The 24,784-nt window shown below is 43.0% G+C and overlaps 1 protein-coding gene across 2 annotated transcripts in view; it reads right to left on the bottom strand.

The window, feature by feature from the left end:
• Window positions 1–24,784, bottom strand: part of UHRF2 (ubiquitin like with PHD and ring finger domains 2) — a 136,841-nt gene that overhangs the window by 7,954 nt on the left and 104,103 nt on the right. Inside the window, exons 7-14 of one of the 2 annotated variants that reach the window (XM_038769492.1) lie at window positions 24,581–24,704; window positions 24,242–24,349; window positions 20,856–20,960; window positions 12,050–12,156; window positions 6,600–6,762; window positions 5,617–5,754; window positions 2,509–2,632; window positions 886–1,052 (exon numbers count right to left, since the gene is read on the bottom strand). In XM_038769492.1, the coding sequence (XP_038625420.1) occupies window positions 886–1,052; window positions 2,509–2,632; window positions 5,617–5,754; window positions 6,600–6,762; window positions 12,050–12,156; window positions 20,856–20,960; window positions 24,242–24,349; window positions 24,581–24,704 (1,036 nt within the window). The remainder of the gene's footprint in view (window positions 1–885; window positions 1,053–2,508; window positions 2,633–5,616; window positions 5,755–6,599; window positions 6,763–12,049; window positions 12,157–20,855; window positions 20,961–24,241; window positions 24,350–24,580; window positions 24,705–24,784) is intronic. The other variant, XM_038769494.1, reaches the window with a different exon arrangement.

Here is a 24,784-nt window from a genome sequence, read left to right as displayed (position 1 = left end):
ATTCCCAGGGACAAGGGTGGTTTCTCAAAGTCTCCGAAGAGGTCCTCGAAAATTCTCTCCATAATCCGGTGCCACGACCCTGTGACTCTTCCGATGGCCCCAGTAGATCAGTTGGGGTCCAGCCAGACAGTCAATCCCTGCTCCTCCAGGGCTGATTGCTGGTTACTTAGTGGTCTCTTGGCCTTCCTCCCTCCACTGGGTTCTGCTAGTAGTGGTTCTCTCTGGCCTGCTAGGGCCAGGCACCTCCTTGCTCATACACACAGATGCTGGGATTCATTAGGAAAAACCAGCCTTCCCAGCACCCGCCAGGCTGAGGGCTTTCTGGACAGCTCATTTTGGTTTTCCACTTCCAAACTCTCCAACCCCTCAGGCCTGTATTCTGGATCTTTTCTTTAGGATTACCAGAGGGGATGCAGACTTTCTGAGTCTAGATCTGCCTCAAACTCATCGCCTCCCCCAATTTCATATTATAACTAACCTCTTTCCTCTTGTCCGCTTCCCTTTCCTGGATCACCTCACTGATTTGTCCTCTCCTGATGATCCAGGGGGAGTCCCAGCTAATTATTGACACACAGTACAGATTAACCATCCCCCCTGGGATGGTAGTGGCTTCCTCTGCTAATAAGAGTTGCCCTCTCAACAAGAGGGTAGGCAGTAGACAAGCATCTTCCTGGGTCCATTGTATTTAGAGAAAGCTAGTTTAAGATAACCCCTCCTAATAGAAAACCAGGGTTCCCATAGCCACATTTATCACGCTACCCAACAAATGGCTTCCTTTCTCTGGAGCTTTAAGCTTCTTCCCTATGTCCAGGTGTAAGGCTTTCTAGGTAGACCATCAGTTGACAAAGACATGCAGACTGTAACTTTAACTGAATTCTCACATACTGGTCCTTCCTTAAGAGATGCGAGTACTTCATCCCACAACTTCTGGTTTGGACAATCTTCTCTGATTAGCCACTGCTGCTGTGCGGTTAGCTGGAATGCCTCGCCTCCTTTCCCACCATCTGTCATCCTCCTGGTTTTGGAAGTGTTTGTAGGTTCGTCCACACCTACTGAAAAATATTACCAGCAGATACACTAATGGAACAGTTCTGAGCAGCACCATGAAGTGAAAAATCTAATCAGCATAGGCCATTGTTAGGAAAATGTAATAAGCCAAGTACTTTTAGTCGTAATTTATTTCAGAGTAGGTGGAGATTCTAGACTCCAAGCAAGGTTCATCTTCTCCCGGGTTGAACTCAAGAGGAAAATTACATTTCCTTTTAAAAAAAAAATCCACTGCCCTGTAAAGTCCAGGAAGATAGTGCCAGAGAAGCTTCTCTTTCTGAATAAAACCTGAAATTTTCCTCCCTGAAGCATTAGAAGAAAGCAGATTATATGAATGGGTTAGTTATGCAAACCAAGGCTAGTGTGAAAAAATTGTGATTCAGCAGGAGATGGCCAAACCCAATTTTTTTTTTTTAATGGGGCACTGTGGTTAGGTTATCTGAACTTTTGATTTATCTCCACAACCTTTGGTCCCACGTTGTTGGCTATTTGGCTTTCCACTGAACTCTATTTATCTCAGGATGTTCTCAATGTGGGTTTGGTAGGTGATGGTGAATCCTTTCGATGCAACTATAGCAGAGCCTGGTTAGAACAACATTTAAGGGTGAGGAATTCATGGTAACAGAGCAGACTGCCATACAAGGATGGATAAAACGTCACTGTTGGGGAATCCTTCAGGAACAAGCTATGAATGGCACTATAAATGGAGCAATATTCCAAGAGGTGGTCTTATAACTGAACTCCTTTGTGTTTTTCATTCATATTTTTTCTCAATACTATGTACAGTGGAATCACTTAGCCCTTTGTGCCCAACATTTTCGGTACAATAGACAGGGATCAAGAGGGGACTAATCAGAAAACAGATGTCATCCTAACAGAGATAGGCTGTGAGAGAGACATTTCCACCCAATATCAAATCCCTAAAAAACTTTCCTGGGCAAAATTTTCTTGGTCACATAACACTTTAAAGACCTGGTCTTTCACAGAAAGGAACTGTTCCAAAGAAAGCATCCCTGCACCCAGCTCTTATGGAGCAGAGGACCGAAGCCAGATGTAGGTTTCATTCCCTGTTGCAACACAGATTGTTTTCTCTGTGTGAAACTTTAGAGTGTTTTATTTTTTCAGAGAAACAACCCATATTTCCCATTAAAATATAAATACGGTACTGGAAGATGTTACTGCTACTCAGTTCGATGGCACTCACTTTTGTTACTCTGGGAACCTCAGCTTACCTCATTTTATGGACTGTGTCTATTAGCCAAGCATTTGGACTCTAAATCAACATCCCACACAAAAGATTGCATCCAACTAATAAAAGGTCCTGGTGTTAAACTCTTACTTACAGCTCAAAGAGAGGGTATTGGGCACATTTCTTGGCCAAATCACATTGTGTTTCCCAAAAGTTTACATTATTACACACACTTGCAGGATTCTTTCCCAGTTCTTAAATCTAAGACATACCATCATCAATCGACCGTTTCTGGTTTCCATTGCTCTGTCTGCTTGGTTCTTGTTTCACAGTATGCTTTTTGACTTTATCTTTCTTCTCTTTACTAGCCATGGCTTCCAGATAACCTTCTGGATACTAAAACAGAACACCACACAGATTTAACCATAACCAAAGAGTGGGGCTGGGTGTGGTGGTGATAGTGGTGGTGACAGGGAAGGGAGGGAATTGTGTCATACTGGAATCTGAAAGAACAGACCTAGTAGAAGCACATTGCACTAACTCACTTCAAAGGATTCCCAGGAAGTGAAGGCAAGAAATTCTAAAATTCGCTGAAACTGGATTCAAATAGCTTGGACCTTTGTGTGGGCTGTAGATCACTATGGGTCCTGAGGGATGAGATCCAGGATTTGAGTGGAAGGGAGAGGCAAGGAGCAGGGGTGAAAGGGGATATTCTGAAAGGAGAGGACCATTTCAGGGGAGGACTGGACACTGGAGATGTGTAAAGAAATAAGGTGTGAGGCTTCCGAACAATATAGCTCTAAAGCCCGTCTGAAGCCCAAAATCTATTATGCCATAGATACACTTTATCTCAAGACCCAACTAGATTTTGATGGCAATCATTTATGCAATATGTCAAAATATAGAGTCCACTGCCCAGCTGCTTCATGCTACCAGCAGCCGAGAACACACTACACCCGTGTTTCACGGGCCGCAGTGACAAAATGCTTGCATGTGGGCTACGTAATTATTACACCGAAAAGGCAAACACCTGGCCGGGATCCACTGCATTTATCTTGGCTGGGGTGGCCCAGCCTTCGAAAGGAGAGCTGGCAAAGTGTAATCTCCATGGGAGAAGGGGATATCAGGGAATGCCCAATGCTCACTTCTGATCATGGGATGGGCTCCTCCCAGATGCCTCTGGTTGGTACCCTCTGAATGCAAGTTTCCAGCCAGAGGGTGAGCTAGAAACAATCCCTGTCCTGCCCCATGACTAGGGAAGCAAAAGTCAAGAAGATCGTTGAAACCCATCACTGCCCACTCCAACCTTTATCTTGGAAATGGAATTCAGGTAGCTGCCATTTTGATTTCAAAGAGCGACCATTGGGAAAAGGAACGGTGGTGAGTGAGTGAATATCAAGCTTTGGGGTAGGAAGGGGTGGGGGGGAGGGGTAGAGATAAGCCAAAGGATTGTACAAGAGGAGAAAAGTGGGGAGTCGTGTAGAGGAAGGAGCAAAAGGACCACCTGAGAGAGAAGAGAGAGAGTTGGTAAAATTAGGAGAAGGTCAGGATGAGAAATAGAGAACCAGAAGAGTACAGAAAGAACCAGTAGGAAACACAGTAGGGCAGAAAACCCAGAGAAATGTTCAAATACTGGAAATCTTTCAAGGGTAAAGCCCTAAATGGTTTGGATTACCACTACCTTGGATAGGGTCTTGCTCCCCTTATTCATCACCATCACAACTGAGATCAACGGGTGTGTTCCTCCTCCTCCTAGCAGCAGTTCTCAAACCCCAAGAACAGGAGCCTGGAAGAAGGGTGTGTTCTACAGAGAATCCTCGATTATGGAATTTCCTCTGCATGCTTGACTGACAAAGTTCCCATTTGCCAACCGTTGGGAAATTTTAGGAAACATCAAAATAAACTGGCTTTTTCAAATAAGGTGGCATTTTCGAGCCGGTGGGTTTAGAGACACCTCTGACCATCCACATGCAAATCGCTGCATTGCGGGTTACCTTCTTCCTCCTCTTTCTCCTCAGCTACCTCCACTTGGCAGCTGCTGCCACCCTAGGCTCATTTCGCCTCTCTTTCCTCAACACATTATATCAGCGTTCCATGGCCTGCTCTAACAGTGTTGCTTTTGACTGTGCATTACCTTTGTATTTGCAACCCTGCAAAGAGTGAATTTTAAGAAATCAACTAAAAATTGCAACTGGAAAATATACACTCAGCCTGCCTGTCTGGCCAAGTCCCATATACAAAGTAGGGGATATGGCCAAGTGGGAAGAAGCTGACCTCCCACTACATCCCAGTTCACAATCTTCAATCCTCTCAGGCTAACCTACTCGCTGGGGCTCCTTCTCGACTCCTCTCCCCTCCCCTCCTAGTCTGGAACTCCCTCCCCTTTCATACCCAACAGACCCCCACTCTCCCCATCTTCAAAGCCCTACTGAGACCACGTCTTCACCATGAGGCCTCACCCAGAAATCTCTAATCTTCCCACCTTGACTCCCACAATGGTGATGTTGGCCCTTCCACGGCACCTAAGTCTTTAAGTTACCACATACCACATGCGTGGATCTTAAATACTCAATTACTCCCATATCTGAAATTGATTGTCTGTCTTCCCAACTAGGCTGCAAGCTCTCTGAGGGCAGGAATCACAACTCCTAACTCTATTGTACAATCCCAAGCGCTTAATACAGTGCACTGAACAAGAAGCACTCAGTGAATACTACTGATGATGATGCGAATGCCAGTAGCAGGGGGAGGGAAGAATGGAGAGTTTGGGGGATCATATTCTGGACACCACCCCGCAGTCCCTAGCGAAAGTGTACGGTATGCAGGAGGTATGAGGAGGGAGACACGAGGGGATGTACTGAATCATCATCTCTAGGCCTAAAATAATAAAGTGCCAAAGCTCCTGGGTTAGCTTAGAACAGTTAAGCATGTGTGAAAGGAAGACATGCTGAGCACTAAAGGAGAGGAGAGCAGGGGAGCAGCTCTATGGAAACGAAGGGAAAACAGGTAGGCAGAAAGAGGACACTAGTACTAACAAAACCAGCCTCTTTCCCAGAGTGCCCTTTGCCCGCAACCCCCCGCATCCTGGCATACCTCTTCCCAGAATTTACCCACCCTCGTGGCTTGTCCCCCACCCTCATCTCCATCTCCATCCTCATCCTGATCTATCTGGAGAGTTTCCCACCCTCCCAACCCCAGGGCACTTCAACCATGCAGGCCATAATCCTCCTCCTAAGATAAAATCCCCATCCTGCAAATCCTCCCTGACCTTTCTGCATGCCCCTTTTAGCTCAACTCTGACTTTCCATTGATCACCACTGGTGGTACAATGACGTGTGTGCGATGACAGCATAAGGAAGAGTCCGTAAGAATAAGCTAACCTGGACGCTTAGGCCCAATTTCTTTGACCGGTCTATTCCTTCTGAGGTCCAAGGTGCAGCCTCAACATCATCTCTTCTCAGAAGATAGCGCCAAACCAAGAATCCACATTTTCCGATTTCTGGCCAGTATTTCACCACCTAAATCATAACAGTTCCAGTACTAGTTCATGTGATTTCTAAGAGCCTAGATAATGGTCGCGTGAGCTGTACACATTTTAAAACCCTTGCCAGTGTTTTCGAGCCTGATTTCATTGGGCATTCATTAGTTTACCCTAAATCATTTAACACAAATACTGAAAAAGGATGAGGGAGAGAAGAAAATGAACAACATATTTATTGAAAGCATAAAAATGGTGTCTTCCCTTGCCAATTCCCCCTATCCAATTAGCAGTAGTTTCCAAATATTCTGGCAGTATGATCAGAAGTAGGTAGGGCAGGATTATGTGCAACAGACATGGAAAAATAAAAAAACATAAGGAGAAAAAATGGAGGCATTTCCCCAAGCAGCGTAGAAAAATCTACACGTGCAAATAAAGAACAATGATTGGGACTGTTAAAATAGCAATTTTGGAAGCCCGCGCGCTGGCATTTCGGAATCTCCCATGTGCAGTTTTGAGCGGCTAATTTTGGGGTGGGCGAATTAGCAAGTCTAGGTTGGCTACCAGATGCAGGCTGGCTATTGCGTTGCAGACTCTTTACAAGTAGAAAGACCACAATCTCACCTAACGGTCCATAGGTCTCATATAATAATATTTGGGATTTTGCTGGGCCTTTGTTCCCAGTACCTCCAAGAGCTGAATGATACCGGGCCCACCTTGTGACTGCCACTCGCTCCCAAGGACGGGCGAGGAAAGCAGTGCCCGCCCCCCGACCAAGGAAAGGTTCCCAACTCAGATGCGCTCTCCTCAGTTTTCCCCTTCCACCACACAGCAGGTGCAACCCTGGCTTTGGGTAACAACGCAACGTCATGTTAGGTCGAGCACCTTGTAAATGCCATCGTATCTGTTGCCTTCCTCAGGGGCATATTTGCTGATCCTCCGTCCTTTTGAACTGCGCACCACTCGGACTGGCTTACCAGCTCTCCAATTCTTAGATTCTGCTCCATTTTTATCATCCAGAGGAGCATCACAGTTTAGGGCCAATGCCCTAAAAACACATAAAAGAATCTTCATACAGAGCAATCATCCTTTAAAATGCACATGACAATATCACAGCATTAACTGGTATGAAAGTACTCGCCCAAGCGCACAGTACAGTGCTCTGCACACAGTAAGCGCTCAATAAATACCACTGTTGATGATGACGATGAGGATGATGATGGTGGTGATGAAAGGTCAATTTCACACCTTACCTGGTGGTTTATAGTCTAGAATTCCTTCCATATTATTGCAGAGAATAGGGTAATGCTTTCCCCAACCAGCAGAGAAGACAGAGAACCAATCAGTTTTCTGATGTCATCCCCAAGTCAGGGAATTGGTGCCCAGAGAGCCTGTAGGGTTCTTCTGAAAGTGGTAACATCTGTGCCACGTAGGATAGAAAACAACTGGAAACACATGGAATTTTTCTCTTAAAATAACTTGTGCTGAGAGGAGGGGGAACCTTGGGAAACTAAAGCAAACAAACTGTTTTTCAATATTTTTCTTCTGCCTTGACTTTGGAAGGGATTTCTGGAATAATGTGGAAAGAATTCTAGAAAACCAGATCAGATAAGGCAAAATGTGCTGTTACAGCCTTTCTTTCCACATTGTTCCAGGCAACAAGGGAACTCACCAGACAAGGTTTATATCAAAAGAAGACAGGGTACATTTGGGAATAATTTTGAAAAAGGCCCCGGAGCCAAAGGATACACTGGAAGTTAATTCAGGCACCAGACGATACTGCTCCAAAAGATTAAGATCAAAGGGTGTTCACCTGCCTGATAGACCTAAATAGCTATCAGAGCGTCAGGGGGAAACCCCTCTAAAACTGTAAGCTCGCTGTGGGCAAGGATTGCTTTTTCCAACTCTGTACTGTATTATACTCTCTCAAGTGCTTACTTAGTACAGTGCTCTGCACACAATAAGCGCTCAATAAATACCACTGATTGATACTTAATGCACTGAAATATATGCTCTAGCTTGAGTGCAAAGGCTTCCTTAATACAATTTGTGATCCAGAAATAAATGGATATTTGCAAACCAGACTTCTCTACAGAGAACCTGACTAGTTCTTCCAGCAGAGGCTTTCTAGACACTTTTCAATTCTCTTTCTAATTTGTAAGTTATCTTAACTCCCTGATCATTCATTCAATTGCATTTATTGAGCGCTTACTGTGTGCAGAGCACTGTACTAAGCGCTTGGGAAGTACAAGTCGGCAACATATAGAGACGGTCTTGGGGCTCAAATGGAAGGTAGTGAATCTACAGACCAGGTGAGTGGTAGCTAACTGAAGGCTCTGGAAGCTACAGCCACAACAGGACTCGGGCCATGGCGGCTCTCCACCATCCCAGCTTGGAGCCGGGAACGGCCCCCGACACACTCCCCTTCCCCCGCCAAACTGGCTCCAGACTCAAGCAAAGGAATGGGCTCCTTGCTTAATCCTTTGTCCCCGTGTCTCTGCATTTGTCCGCGTCTTTCCCTACCTACCCTGTGTCCAATTCCTTGACCCCACGTTTGTGGCTGCGTGACTACCACCCCAGCCCTTCCTTCCTGTGTCTTTACCTCTCTTTTTCTTTCCTCCCCGCCCTGCCCTGCTGGGAGCCCTGACCTAAATTTGTCCTTGCGCTCTCCCGGGTAGGTGGTCCAGAGATCATTTGGAGTAGGAGATCATTCGGAATAGCTTTGGCCCCAAGACCAAACGAGAGCATCTGTGAATTCAGATGGTGCCCTGACATAGGGTCGGTCAGTCAATCATATTTATTGAGCAATTACTGTGTACAGAGCACTGTACTGAGCGCTTGGGAGAATACTATATAACAATAAATTACAGCATGGGATACAGACTGAATCTGGCCTAGGGCCCTTCTAAGCACCCATCTGTAGGAGAAGGTTTAGCATTTCTTTCTGATGGCCAAATGCGAGTTTTCTGACTAGCTTTCATGTCAGGTATTTTTTAGAGCAGCCGTCGTTTAGCGGCAAGAGCCCGGGCTTGGGAGCCAGGGGTCGTGGGTTCTAATCCCGGCTCCACCACTTATCAGCTGTGTGACTTTGGGCGAGTCACTTAACTTCTCTGTGCCTCAGTAGCCTCATCTGTAAAATGGGGATTCAAACTGTGAGCCCCATGTGGGACAACCTCATTACCTTGTAGCTACCCCAGTGCTTAGAACAGTGCTTGGCACATAGTAAGCGCTTAACAAACACCATTATTATTATTATTATTATTATTATTAATAAACACTTTGCTTTAGCTTTTGTCAGCTCTTGTCTCATGCAACAGTGTTCTAAGATAATTGACATAATATGGTAATGAAGAATGCCTATTAGGGGCAGTAGGCTGTGCACTTTAGAGAGAAGCTACAATACATTCTGGAATTGCTCGTTAATTGTGATGAATGGCAACAGGTTGTAGTGTTCCAGTTCCATTCTTCCTACGTGTTCAATGCACCAAGACACTCTTCTGAACAGACAACCGGAAAAAACCAATTTAGCAACTCCATGAGAAGCTTTAAGGAAGAGGTGAACATGTCTCGGGCTGAAGATACCTTCAGTTCAGGAGACGCTTATCTCCTGCTGGGGAAAAAAAAAAACCGAACCAAACCCCTGCCTCAGGAACGTCCTCATGAGCAATCTGTCCCGTCTTCTCTGCTGGATCAGGAAAACACAACCCTATTGTTTGGAATAATGTGGAAAGAAGACATGGAGTGCCTAAAAATTCTATATAACTCGTCGAGTGCCGCAGAACCGTAACAGTTGGAAAATTACATTTGCAGTCCGAAACCACCTCATTCAATAATCAAAATAATACAGGTGACACTAATACTACCCATTACATTTGAAATCAAGAAATAAAATCATTTCCAAAAGGTGATGCACAACTTAGCAAAAGGACTCTTTTTACCAGAGAAAAAGATCTTGCATAGTTTTAAGGTTAAAGAATAATCGACAAAACCATTAGATGATTACCAAGTCATCAGTAACAGTTCTTAGAGAACCATTTGCTCAAGGACTGTGCATTGTGTAGCAAAATACAGTAAAAGACTTGTTATCCAGCAAGCTCTTGGAATGGGATGTGTCGGTTGATCAAAAAATGTTGTTTGCCTAAATTAGAAATCCTTGGAGCAAGGGGAAGGAGTAGATGGTTCCCAGAACACGATTTCAGTAGAGCAAATCCTGCTAGGAATCAAGGTCTTTGCATAAATACCCAGCAGCAGAAGCCTCAGGGATAACCACCTCTGAAACTATAGTGAGAGGGAGAGGGCTGTGTGCTAATCACATTAATTAGAAAAAGACTCCAGGAGAGCTTATGCCCAGTAATAGATTCAGCAGGGAGAGGTATCTTCTCGACGGATGGTGAGTTGAAGTAGTTGGCAATGTGCATTAGCAGAGACTGTAGGAAAACATCCAGAGGGAGTCGCATACTTGCTGGGGAGGACTCAAATACGATTTATAAAGTCCTTCTCCACGAGGGATCAGTTGACCAAGATTCCCCATACACAGGGGACCTCAGAAATGCCAGGTTTTACAGCTTCCTGGATGGTGAGGTTCTGGATGACAATGCTTTTACTGTAACACAAACTCTTTACAAAGGCTCGGCTAAAGCAGTACAGACATACCTCGCTATATGCCCATGTGCCTGGAAAAGTACTCTTAAATGTTTTCACCATGTACAGCAAAAACAGATTTCCCAGAAATCTAACCATTAAAGCTGGGGTTACGTTCTGCATCCAGAAATAAACTTATGACCTACAATGATAGTACCTGGCTAGCTGGATGCATAGCTGTCTGTCTGTCTGTCTGGTGGCTCGCCCTCAAAATAGAATTCCAGCTCTGACAGGTTGAAATGATCTGTCTCTCCAAGCAGAACACAAACTGTCCAGAAGTCCCGAATCTACCAGTAAAGGAAGTACTAAATCAAGTAAACCCCATTTTAGGTTCTGCAGCACTCTGAGGGAATTATGGAGCAACAGTCTAGGTATCAATTTCCAGATCTTATCCTAGAAAGATCCGGGGCTTCAATTCCCTCCATTTTAAAACTACAGGGGAAAATGTAGGGGGCAACTGTTACTTAATTCCAGCCATTTCTTCCTATCTGTACCCCACCTTCAAAGCCTTATTAAAAGCCCATCTTCCCCAAGAGGCCTTCCCCAACTAAGCCCTTATTTTCTCTTCTCCCTCTCCCTTCTGTGTCATCTTTGCGCCTGGATTTACACCCTTTATTCACCCCCTCCCTCAGCACTTATGTATGTCTCGAGACTGTAAGCTTATTGTGGGCAACGAACTCGTCTACCAACTCTGCTATATTGTACTCTCCCAAGCGCTCAGTGCAGTGCCCCGCACACAGTAAGCACTCAATAAATACAACTGATTGATAACCACAATTTATTTGCATTAATGTCTGTCTCTCCCTCTAGACTGTAAATTTGTTGAGGGCAGGGAACGTGTCTACCAACTCTGTTATATTGTACTCTCCCAAGCACTCAGTACAGTGCTCTGCACACGGTTAGCACTCACTAGATACAATTGATTAACTGATGCCTGTCTCCCCATCTAGACAGTAAGCTCCTTGTGGGCGGGGATGGTGTCTACCAACTCTGTTTAATCATACTCTCCCAAGCACTTAGTACAGTGCTCTGCACACAGTAAGCACTCAAATACCATAGCGTAATTGACTGATGAAACAACAGAAAGGAAGCAACTTATAGCAAGGTATGCCTGTACATGAATCCCCAGGGAAACACCTAACGCACCAATATTTATGTGCTTAAATATTGGCCGACTAGAATGCATTCATTAACTTCCTACAGGGCATCAGAAATACGCTCTAGGTGCACAATGCTGCAGTTAATTTCCCCTTAATGAAATGCACATTTTTATAATAATTTCAAAGTAGAACAATTTTAGCATGACTAATGAAAACTACTGTTTTCTAGGATATAGACAAGTAAAGGTGCAATAATAATATCAATCAGACTTTGAATACATAAAGCAATGTAAAAAAAACAGTTAATCATCCTCACCTCATTTACACTTAACGCCCCCACCCCTTTAAGGGTACAGAAGGATCGACATATTCAAATCTGTAGATGGGAAAAACTGGAAACGCTGAAGAATAGAAATGTTAAGTCACTTGTCCATGATCCCACCACCAGGCACTGGTAGGATAAGGACAGGAATCCAAGTCTCTAACTTTCAATTTCTACCACTGACTCCTCTATGCTAAGGGACACTATACCAAGCTGAACTCACATATGGTTTTGAAAATATTACTAAAAATACTGAATATTCAAAACATTACCTGTTCATATGGGTTAATGTTTGATCAAATGAATGTTCTCCAATCCTTTTATTACCGGAAAGATCTCTACCACCACTCCCGGTGTAAGTGAATTCGTCACCTCGGTCCTGTGTGAGAAGAGTGTCCTATTTTAACATGTCAAATGAAAAAGCTCTCAACTGAAGAACCACCATTTTCACTGATTCACTTTGCTTCTTAAAACCCGGACATTTGCTTTCAGCACTATGAATCAAGATTTTTCTCTTGCTTTGGCCACCTATCAAAATGAAGTGTCAGATTTAAGTTTGTTACATTTCTGTTTCGTATGGTCTGAAGGGAGGTGAAACGCAAACCATTTACTAGGGAAAAGCGGATGTGCTTTACATGGATTCATTGGGCCCTGGCTTTTCTCAGGACACAACCCCAGATACATCTGTAGCAGGCCTAGCCCAACACAATACACACCAGTTCACCTCCCCATTAAGAGTGTTTCTTCTCCTTAAAAATTATCCTTGTGCTTTTCTAACACTTCTCTCTCATTGCCACCATCCATCACCATCATGAATCAACTTACTCCTACACCAGGGTCTGTATTCCCTTCTTTGATCCACCTAGTTCAGATACCTAGCTCCTTTCAATCCCTTTTCTTACTATGGAAAGGAAATCAGCTAATCACCACTGGTAGCGCTAGGAACATCTGAATCCATGGTCATTTCTGGGCCGGGGGCAGATGTGGAAACTTTGCTCAAGTGACTCGAGGAACTGGAATCACAGAAGTCCGATGAATGCAAGGATAGAAACAATAAGTCTAGTTCCCACTGGACTGTCAACATTCTTCTTTTTAGTCAAAGGTCCACAACTCAGCAGAAGGTTACACTTTAAACGGCAAATACAAATTCAATTTCACTCACCGCGGTAGCTTCCAGACTGACTCACAGGTCAAAAATGAAACTCAAATCCTATAGCTGGTTCTCAACTTTCAATGAAGGGTGCACACGTTTTTAAAACAGGATACTTTTAGGGATGCTTTTATAAAACTTGCAGAGCAGCAATATGTTTTGAAGAGTTGTCATTTCCCTAAGAGGCTTGTGAGGAAGTTATAATATTGAATTATATATTAAATCATCTATGTTTTAATCTCTACTTTATGCCTGTGTCAGCTTATACTATTTTGTACATCTACGGGGACCAGGTTTAACTTGCCTGCCCTCTGCTGGCTTCCAAGGGGAAAACACCTAGTAATCCTGAGTGAAACACCCAAAAATGTACAGGAATAAGGTAAAGGAACTGCAGAATCAGACGTATACTACTAATCATCAATCATTAATCGTATTTATTGAGCGCTTACTGTGTGCAGAGCACTGTACTAAGCGCTTGGGAAGTACAAGTTGGCAACATATAGAGACAGTCCCTACCCAACAGTGGGCTCACAGTCTAAAAATCGAAGAAGGAAGAATGTTAAATTCTACATTACAAGTTGCTACATTCTGATGATTAAAGATCTGTATCAAAGGTCTAAGTTCAGATCTAACTGCCAAAAAAAATCAGTGGTGTAACCACCAATGGCAGTCCTGACTGATGGATTCAACCGATGCCTAAAGATTAAATAGACCAGAAATAGAAAGAACGAAGGAGATGAAGGCAGAGGTTTGCGCTAGACAGTAACGTACGGCAGCCCATCATGCACCTCCCTGAACACAACATAATTGTAGTTTCTAGGTCAAATAACCTGTTCATTATTCTTTGTCATTTATAATTCATTAAATAAACTTATCTGAAATGTAGTGAAAATCCCCAACAGATTTATGGCGCGTAACTAACTTGAAGGTGAGATGGAGTGAGCTCTCTGAAAAGAATATCCCAAACTAAGTGTTTGCTGACACTGCACATAAGGATTGGAAAGATTAATCCTTCTGAAAAGAAGCTCTGCTCAGCTTCAAGGCTCTCCATCACCTCGTCCCCTCCTACCTCACCTCCCTTTTCTCCTTCTCCAGCCCAGCCCACACCCTCCACTCCTCTGCCGCTAATCTCCTCACCGTACCTCGTTCTCGCCTGTCCCGCCGTCGACCCCCGGCCCACGTCATCCCCCTGGCCTGGAACAGCCTCCCTCCCAACATCCGCCAAGCTAGCTCTCTTCCTCCCTTCAAGGCCCTACTGAGAGCTCACCTCCTCCAGGAGGCCTTCCCAGACTGAGCCCCCTCCTTCCTTTCCCCCTCATACCCCTCTCCATCCCCCCGTCTTACCTCCTTCCCTTCCCCACAGTACCTGTATATATGTATATATGTTTGTACATACTTATTACTCTATTTATTTATTTTATTTGTATATATCTATTCTATTTATTTTATTTCGTTAATATGTTTGGTTTTCTTCTCTGCCTCCCCCTTCTAGACTGTGAGCCCACTGTTGGGTAGGGACTGTCTCTGCATGTTGCCAACTTGTACTTCCCAAGCGCTTACTACAGTGCTCTGCACACAGTAAGCGCTCAATAAATACAATTGATTGATTTACATAATCACCATGTGTCTCAAACCAAATTGCATTAGTAAAGGAATCGCAGAGTTCACCTGCTCTGGTCAAAGATTTGACTCATTTCTCCATTTAAATAACTATAACAAAAACAATTTAGCACGTCAGCTCTTAAGTACATTAGAGAAACTAATTTATGACTCTATAGAAATCGTAACTATAGGCGAATCATAACCCAATCCGATTGGATTGAGTCCAATTCTCCCAGGGCCTAAAGTTTCCTCTTGTTGATAAGATGGGCACTTGGGGAGGATTGTGAGCCGCATGCGGGACAGGGATTATGTCCAACCTAATTTACTTGTATCCGCCTCCAGCACTTAGAACAGTGTTTGACATATAATAAGCTCTTAACGAACACCATAAAGAAAAAGACTGTTCAATGCACTAGCACACCCACTACTACAATGCGCCGAAGATCCTCTGTGATCTGAAATAGGCAATGTTCCTCTCAAAGTGCCGCATTTACTCCCAGGAAATGACTTTAGCTCCTAGGGGAACTGGGCTCCCTATTTCTAACTGAAAGAAGAACTGCACACCTGAAATGGTTGCATTAGGATATAAAACCCAAAAGGGAGAATTTAATCAGATTAAGCCAATGATAGCACGTTACCCTCATGTTCAATTTCAGAGAAAACTCCCCATTCAAAGATTTTTGCTAAACAGGATAAAATTCAAATGAAACTATTACGAGTTGCCAAAGCTAACAGATACTTATAAATATGGGTCCAAAGTAAGATGAAATATTCCAATTAACTAAATGTATTGGATGATTGTGAAAATAATGCTTTGGTTCATTTTCCTTCCAGTGTCCTTAAATATCAAAACTGGGTCCAAAAAATACCTCACTTTTTATGGTGTGTGTTAAGCACTTACTATGTGACAGGCACTGTATGAAGCGCTGGGACAAATACAAGCTAATCAGGATGGACACAGTCCATGACCCACATGAGGCTCACAGTCTTAACCCCCATTTTACAGATAAGGTAACTGAGGCACAGAGAAGTTAAGTGACATGCCCAAGGTCACACTGCTGACAAGTGACAGCACTGGGATTAGAACTCAGGGTCCTTTGAAAGCCCATGCTCTTTCCACTAGACCATACTGCTTTTCAGAAACCCAAGAAAACTATAATTAATGTTGCTGTAAAAGACCACCAAACCAAACTCCTTCTTGTTTTATTATTAATAATATTAATATAATACTATACTTGATATAATAATAACAAGCACCCTTTAGACTGTAAACTCAATATGGATAGGGAACATATCTGCTAAGTCTCTTGTACTGCACTCTCCCAAGCACTTAGTACAGTGCTCTGCACATAGTAAGCACTCAATAAATACAATTGTTTAATAACATTTATTATGTACTTTGTGTCATGCATTATCTAAGAGCTGAGGTAGATATAAGATAATCAGAAAAGACACAGTCCATGTCCTACACAGGGATTTTCTAGACTGTGAGCCCACTGTTGGGTAGGGACTGTCTCTATACATTGCCAACTTGTACTTCCCAAGTGCTTAGTACAGTGCTCTGCACACAGTAAGTGCTCAATAAATACGATTGATTGATTGATCAGAGTTTAGAACACTAATAATAATGACTGCAGTATTTGATGATGCTTACTATGTGCCAAGCACTGTACTTAGCCCTGGAATAGACATATGCTAGTGCTTAAGCAATGTCATATAAGTACATAAGTGCTACTGGAGAACATAAATATATAAACGTGTAGGGGGCACAGAAGTAGCATGGAAAGAGCATGGGCCTAGGATTCAGAAGGTTGTGGGTTCTAATCCCAGCTCTGCTGGCTTGTCTGCTGTGTGACCTTGGGCAAGTCACTTAACTTCTCTGGGCTTCAGTTCCCTCTTCTGGAAAATGGGGATTAAAACTCTGAGCCCTACGTGGGACAGGGACCGTGTCCAACCCATTTACCTTGTATCTATCCTAGTGCTCAGAACAGTGCCTGGCACATAGTAAGCACTTAACAAATACCGCAATTATTATTATTATTATTATTGTTAAGCTTTGAAGTGGCAATTTAGGGGGCTGTAACAAGTTGAAGGGGATAGAAATCCAGAAAGAAGTCCATGTGTGTGTGCGTGGTGTGTGCTCACACCTGCATATATCCATGGATATGCAAAATGCAGCTAGTTGCATATATAAAAATACATGGTTATGGTCATTCATTCATTCACTCACTTGCATTTATCGAGCACTTACTGTGTGCAAAGCACTGTACTAGGCACTTGGGAAAGTACGATATAACAATAGACACATTCCTGTCATCATCAGCAATCGCATTTATTGAGCGCTTACTGTGTGCAGAGCACTGTACTAAGCGCTTGGGAAGTACAAGTTGGCAACATATAGAGACAGTCCCTACCCAACAGTGGGATCACAGTCTAAACGAGCTCACATGTACACAAAAACACATGCACACAACTAGATACATACTGACCATCCTCTCTGAGGCATCAAGTGCTTCAAAGAGCTATTTGGAAATTGTCTGGAAAAAAGACTTATTTGGAAGGAAATTTTTAAATCCTGTCAGCTATAAGAAGTGATAACCTTGGATATATACAGGCAGGATTGATTTCGTATCACAACAAAAACCTCACAACATTATTTAGATATCTCACAACACAATTTTTTTTTAAAAAAGGCAGACACTACAGAAATGGGTGCAATAGTCAAATTACTCTAGTACTTGGGTTGAGGTTGATTCTATGAATTTTGGACAACTGTAATCCCCTTACTCATTGGATTCTAAGGTCCTTGAGGGCAAGAAACATACATTTTGCTCCCGTGGCTCTTTCCCAAGTGTTTGGTAGAGTGCCACACACTCAGTAATGGCTCAAAAAATACTGTTGACTGACAAGAGACTTTGAAGAAGCTTCTGTGGTGGCAGTAATTAAGTGAAGACTACGAGTAAGAAATACCCAACTGATATATTTAGTACAACCACTCCCTAACCTATTCCTCATAACAAGTTGCAGCCTACAATAACATTTTTCCTTAGTTTTAGCAACCAACTTTGTAAATCAAAACATTTCTCACCTCCACACTGAAATGCAAACTCCCAAATAGCAGATATCCTCATAAAAACAAAGGTGGAAATATCCACTTGCATTTGGATCTGTATCCCACAAGCACTTGATATTCATCCCAGCCGCAACCCCACATCACTTATTTACACATCTGCAACTTATTTTAATGTTGTCTCTCTCTTTACACTATAAGCTCCCTGTGGGAAGGGAATGAATCTACCAACTCTGTTGTATTGTACTCTCCCAAGCACTTAGTACAGTGCTCTGCACACAGTAAGTGCTCAACGAGTACCATGGATTGGTCCACTTTCATTGTCATAATTTTACTTTAATTTAAAAAGCTCCTACCCGCCCCCCTTAGTAATTGAATCATCCCTGCCACTTCTCCTGGGGTCAGGACCCCTACAGTAAAGAGAGCTGGACTTTCATTCCTTAAATTTTATAGGAGCATAGGGGATCTTGGATGGCAGGGGAATGAGAAAGGGAGGGAAAGAGTGAGAGAGAGGGATAAGGGGTGGCAGGGGGGACTCTTTTCCTCTCTCGTTTGTCCTCACTTTCCCCAAAATGTACTGGGGTACTGGAAATGGAGAGGATAGAAATGAAAGAAGATGGGAGGTAACCAGGTACATTTTGCTCGTTGATTTTCTTGTCTGGGGAGCTTGGTTCATCAGGGCTGTGGAAAAATGGGGGCTTGGGGGGAGGGCGGAAAAACTGGATCCACCAGTCAATTCAGAAGGGCTGGGTGCCAGCTGAGATGAAAATGTGTTAGACGTTGCAAAAATGAAATGTCAAAAATCACATACATACACCCACACACCATGGAAAAGAGCTAAAATGCTGGTCCAGAGCCAATATTCAGGGCAGCAGCTTCATCTGAAAAAACAAAAGAGGTGAAGAGATGCCCAAGCTCCAGGCATCTTTGTTGGCTTCCAGAGACAGGTGCTACATTTACTGCCTAGAAAGAAAAACTAGTTCACAAAGCGCTAAAGGTCTAAGGTGAAAAGATTGAATAATTACAAATGGCACAACAGTTGACTATATAAAAAGGGGTGTGTGTGTGTGTGTGTGTGTGTGGCAGTCACATACTAGAAGTCTTCTGTTTGAAGGTCTTTCAGACCAAGCCAAAAATGAAAAAAAAACCAAACATATCCAAGTGTCAGAATTGGATCCATTCATGTTCACAAGAGGTTTCCCTGTATTTCATTTCTTTCATGTCATAGCTTGCTGGATACAGCATGGACTTGGGAGTCAGAAGATCATGGGTTCTAATCCCAGCTCCGCCACAGGTCTGCTGTGTGATCTTGGGCAAGGCACTTCACTTCTCTGGGCCACAGTTACCTTATCTGTAAAATGGGGATTAAGAGTGTGAGCCCTATGTGGGACAGGGACTGTGTCCAACCTGACTAAACTGAATCTACCCAAGTGCTTAGAACAGTGCTTGGCACAGAGTGCTATAATTATTATTCTTATTATTAATGTGCTTTCCCACTAAGAAATTTTTAAAAAGGGAAAATGGAGACTGCTCTTAAAGTGCACGGTTCCAGTCCCACAGTGATTGCATTTAATGCCATGAATATGGTTGCTAGAACTTTGGCTTTAAAAGTGCCGTGGGACTAGAGCAGGATGCTGGGGGATTACTCTAAGGAGTCTACTTCCCTCAACTCAAAGGATTTTTGACCACTCCACTGCATGCTGACAAAAGGGTCTGATCTTGGACATCACAAGCTACCCAATGATAGCCAAAGGGACCCTAAAACAGGTGAGTTACAGCTTAGCATTAACTTTACTGATGTTAGATGCATCATCAATCAAAATGGAAAGCCTCAATATACTGAGAACCCATAAAAATCAAGCAAATGCTCTGTCAAAAGGAGAGTTCTCATTTGAGTAGGAAGGTCATTACGTATTTATTTATTTATTATTACTCTATTTATTTATTTATTTATTTTACTTGTACATATCTATTCTATTTATTTTATTTTGTTAGTATGTTTGGTTTTGTTCTCTGTCTCCCCCTTTTAGACTGTGAGCCCACTGTTGGGTAGGGACTGTCTTTATATGTTGTCAATTTGTACTTCCCAAGCGCTTAGTACAGTGCTCTGCACATAGTAAGCACTCAATAAATACGATTGATGATGATGATGACGTAGGTGTGGATTTCACCAACCACCCTGCCCAAGCCACAGGTAGTTTGGGGAATCCACTAGAAATACAAGCCAAATAACTGAACACAGTTGGGCATCCACTGCCTGAGAGAGCCAAAACTAATTTATCAAGTGATCCAAATTTTTGATTACGTGAATGAATAATGGTAGCAATTAAACTTGATAGCTTATTTTCGGCTCTCTACCCGAACACCAGCTAGACCAGGCATATCATTTCTTCATGAGCATTCAGAGGCCTGTCCCACTGTGGGTGGGGAAACACATGGTGAACAGGTTTGGGAGAAAGGAAGTTTTTTGTCTTTTGCCACCCCACTCTAGCTTCTATTTCTCTCTCTGGGCACATTTTCTCTTACCACTTGTGGGATCCTTAAATTCTTGCTAAACAAAGGAGAAAAGCAGAGGAAACACCTTAAACTACTGTATCCCTTTCCCAAAGAGGGCTGTCATTGACTTACTATGATGAGGTTTTAACCACATTTTTTCCCCTCTGGGCACTATTAGGACTATCAGGTCCTTTGCTCTCCCCTGTTTCTCTGTGGCTCTCTGCGGTGGTGCCTCTTGCCTCAAGGTAATTTTGTGTCCCCTTTAAACTGCATCTGTTACAACTGTGCTGACTATATAATAATAATAATGATGGCATTTATTAAGCGCTTATTATGTGCAAAGCACTGTACTAAGCGCTGGGGAGGTTACAAGATGATCAGGTTGTCCCACGTGGGGCTCACAGTCTTAATCCCCACTTTACAGATAACTGAAGCACAGAGAAGTGAAATGACTTGCCCAAAGTCACACAGCTGACAAGTCGTGGAGCCGGGATTTGAACCCATGACCTCTGACTCCAAAGCCCGTGCTCTTTCCACTGAGCCATGCTGCTTCTCATCTATCTAAACGTAACTCTTGGTCACAGTGCTCAAAATAGCTCTGAAGAAAAAATGGGAACACGTTCAGTTCTACTGAAGTTCTGCGAAGCTTTTACATTTTTAATTCAATTTTAATGATCTATGATAGTCCATAGTTTCAAGAACATTTAGTTTACTGCATGGAATGGAGGGCAGAAATCTTTTCAACAATTTGTGGACTTACTACTTCATCTTCAAATCCTCCAGCCAGCACCAGAGAGTATGCTCCATCGTTGCTTCGCCCGTGAATGCCACCAACGTGGGGCCGATGAACACCTGCTTCACTCACCTGGGGAATTAAAACAAAAGGAGAAACTAAGTGCTCCTAAGCAATGATAAATATTAATATCAACTGTATTGATTCAGTGCCTCCAGGTGCTACACCATGCACTCGGGGAATATACAAAAGAAACAAAATAAGGACCAACTCTGTTGTACTGCACTCTCCCAAGTGCTTAGTACAATGCTCCGCACACAGAAAGCACTCAAAATGTCCCAATGATGATAATTTCCTTTTAACAATCAACTCTATTTAACAACAGAAGCAATGTGGCCTAGTGGAAAGAGCACAGGCCCAGGAGTCAGAGGACCTGGGTTCTGATCCTGACTCTGCCACTTGCCTGCTATGTGACCTTGGGTAAGTCATGTAACTTTTCTGTGCCTCAGTTACCTCATTTGCAAAATGGGGATTAAATCCCTGTTCTCCCTCCTACTACGACTGTGAGCCCCACGTGGGACAACGACTGTGCCCGACCTGATGAACTTGCATCTAATCCAGCACTTAGAATAGTGCTTGACTCAGTAAGCGCTTAACAGATACCATAATAAAACAAGGCTGAGTGGATTCTTTAGTTTGGTCTCACTGGCAAGATTTTAAGGTGGATAATCATAATAACTGTGGTATTTGTTAAGCACTTACTATGTGCCGGGCACCGTTCTAAGTGCTGGGGTGGATACAAGCAAATCGGGTTGGACACATTTCCTGTCACACATGGGGCTCACAGTCTTTATCTCCATTTTACAGATGAGGGAACTGAGGCACAGAGAAGCTTAGTGACTTGCCCAAGGTCACAGAGCAGACAAATGGCAGACTCGGAATTAGAGGCAGAGAGCCGCACTGAATTTAGGTGACCAGAAATTCTCATTTAGGCAGGACTGCCCCAACATTTCAGGGTCTGGAACCTCCTGATTTAGATTCTCTGGGACACGTTAAGATCCTAAAAACTAAAGGAAAAGAAAATGGTTGACTAAGAGATGCACACATCTCAGTCCATTGAAGGAATTACGTAGGGAAAGGGGTAGAACGAGCAAGGAAAGCAGCAGCCGCCTGAGCCCATGACCCCCGCTGGCTTGGGATCCTCATGCCCACATGCTTCCTCTTATGTGGCCCAGATGGCAGAGGACAGCAGCAGAGGACAGATAAGAATGTACCTTTCCCCTCTGCATCTTCCCAACTGTCTTTCCACTTCCCCTTTTTACTGCCTTCTCTCTGCCCTACACTAAAGGACTGCCTCTCTTTGTCTGGCCTCATCTGCTTCTCTTTGTCCCCTCCTTTCGGTGCCCCTTTCTCTCCTCTGTCATTTTTTTTTTTTTAATTTCCCCCTCTCTGTGCCTGCTCATCATTTCTGGGGCTCTCCATTCTCCTTTTTGCAGTCTTTTCGGTCCCATTCCGTGGCCCACTTTGAACTGCCAAAAAATCCAGTCATTTTAGACAGAATGAACCGCTGATCTGACCCAGGGTGGCATTTCTCATGGTCTGTGAAGCACACTGAAAAGAGTCAGAATAAAGGTCACTTCATTACTCCTTCAAATTGGGTCTGAAGATTACTCAGTACTACACGTGAAGCAGAGGAGTAGAATGACTAATAATAAGAAAGGCAAGTTAATCATAGTATGTGCACAATGTAGTTGATTTCTGGGTGCTTTGGAAATGGCTTTTCCCAGAAATAATTTCAGTATAAAAATTTAAGTACATCTTGACCGGTTCAGAGAAACCTTGTATACAATGTCCTTTTGAATCAACAAAGTTATCCAAACTTTCTTCTTGAAGAGTTAATTTGGAAGGAATTTTTTTTCTCAACCTTTCCTCTGAATTTACCACAGTGAAATAAAGAGACTAGCAATGACGATAATGGTATATAATAAGTGCTTACTAAGTGCCAAGCACTGTGCTAAACTCTGGGGTAGGTATAAAATAATCAGATTGGATATAGTCCACACAGGGCTCACAGTCTATGAAGGAGGGCTAACGGGTATTTTATCCCCATTTTACAGATGAAGTAAGTGAGGCTCAGAGAAATTAAGTCACTCGGCAAGTGGCAGAACTGGGACTAGAACAAGTCTCCTGACTCCCAGTCCTGTGGCCTTTCAAATAGGCCAATTCCTCAATTCTACAGTTTATCTCAGAAATATCAAATATTCCCAGTCTATGGCAAGAGTGTCCTCAAATTAAACAGACCTGCTCCAAGATAGCACTGCGACATGCAACTTTGAGGTTAACTAATTGCACTTCTAAAAATAAAGACAAACCACTCAACAGAAAAGCCCAATTAATAATAATGATGGTATCCGATAAACAATTACTATATGCCAATGGAGAAGATTCAAGGCAACCAGGTTGAACACAACCCCCAACCCTCATCAGGCTCACGCTCTAAACAGGAGGGAGAATAAACATTGAATCTCCATTTTAGATGTGGCAACTAAGGCCCAGAAAAGTTAGATGACATAACCAAAGTCACGCATCCGGCAAATGGCAGAGCTGAGATTAGAACCCAGGTCCTCTGAATCCCAGGCCCGTGCTCTTTCCACTAGGCCAAGCTGACTCATGCTGCTTAATCTGGTTCTTGGACAATGTCTTATGTAACAAGTACTAAATGAATCAGTACACTGCAAAAACTCTTAGTGTCACTTAAAGCAGACCAAAAGCCACCTTTAATCAGTTACAGAAACAATTTCAAGAGCTACGGTGCCATGCTAGACAGGATGAATTAAGTCAGAGTTTAGGGCTCCTGGTTTTATGAGCTGAATTAATCACTAATGACTTTTTCTTCCCCAAAGTATTACGAAAATATTTCCTTCCACAGTTCAGCAATAATTCAAAGATATCCCAGCATCAATCTGGACCACACTATGCAGAGACTCCTTTAAAGTGGGAGCCTTTGAAGTCCTGACTCCAGATTTTTACTGGGGAAAATTCTACTCTAGAGCTTTTTTATTTCTTTTTTAAGGTTTTCTACGTAGACTCATCAAATTTACAGAACACTTGGAGGAGAGGACAGGAGTATTTGAGCAGAGCTCAAAAACTGATCCCTGAAAAATAATAAAAAAGTGATGAGGGCACTAGTTTGAGTTTCATATCATGTAAAGCCCACACACACTATCTTGCAGAATAAGAAGCTTGGGTAGGTTATACCTACACTGCACTCACATTAGAATTATGAGCTTCAAGAGGAAGTTCTCTCAAAAAAATGACCTTCAGAGAAACAGATGTTATGAATACACATCAACTAAACTTTTCTTTTTAAATGGTGGATGAGGATTTTATTTTCTTGAACTAAATCAACATACCTGGACTCTAAATTTCCAAGTTGTTCCCACAGGGACACCAGGTATAGGTCCATAGTGGTTAGAGGGAACAATAGTGCATTCCTTAGTGCGACCAACACAAGCCATACCCTAAAAAAAAAACCAAAAAAACACAAGAACATAGAAAATATAATGACAGTCTCTATCAACGCCCCCACCCCTGCAAAATATACATAAAATGGTCAAGAGTCCGTAAAGCCCTGTTCAAATACATATCCATTAAAAACTTGGCTATCAGGAAAATGCCAGTGTATATACAGAATTTGGAGGTAGGAGAGGCAAGAGGGTGGGAGGAGGGATTACAATATTTCAGATCCTTACCTTGCCCCAGTCTCTCTGGCTTTCCGTACTAGCAGACGGCATTTTTGCTTTCTTCTTACTCTGCTTGAGCTTTTCGCCAGCCTTTACAACTTCATTTGAATCATTTTTACAAGAAGGACAATACCTTAAATTAAAAAAAATTGGTCAAAGTGTTAGAATAAAGGCAAAAAAACCCAGTCAGTATAGTCAGTTGGCTCTCTGGAT

Source organism: Tachyglossus aculeatus, chromosome X4, assembly GCF_015852505.1.
Source record: "Tachyglossus aculeatus isolate mTacAcu1 chromosome X4, mTacAcu1.pri, whole genome shotgun sequence".
Classification (NCBI taxonomy): Eukaryota; Metazoa; Chordata; class Mammalia; order Monotremata; family Tachyglossidae; genus Tachyglossus; species Tachyglossus aculeatus.
This window is presented reverse-complemented; position numbering and strand designations above follow the sequence as displayed.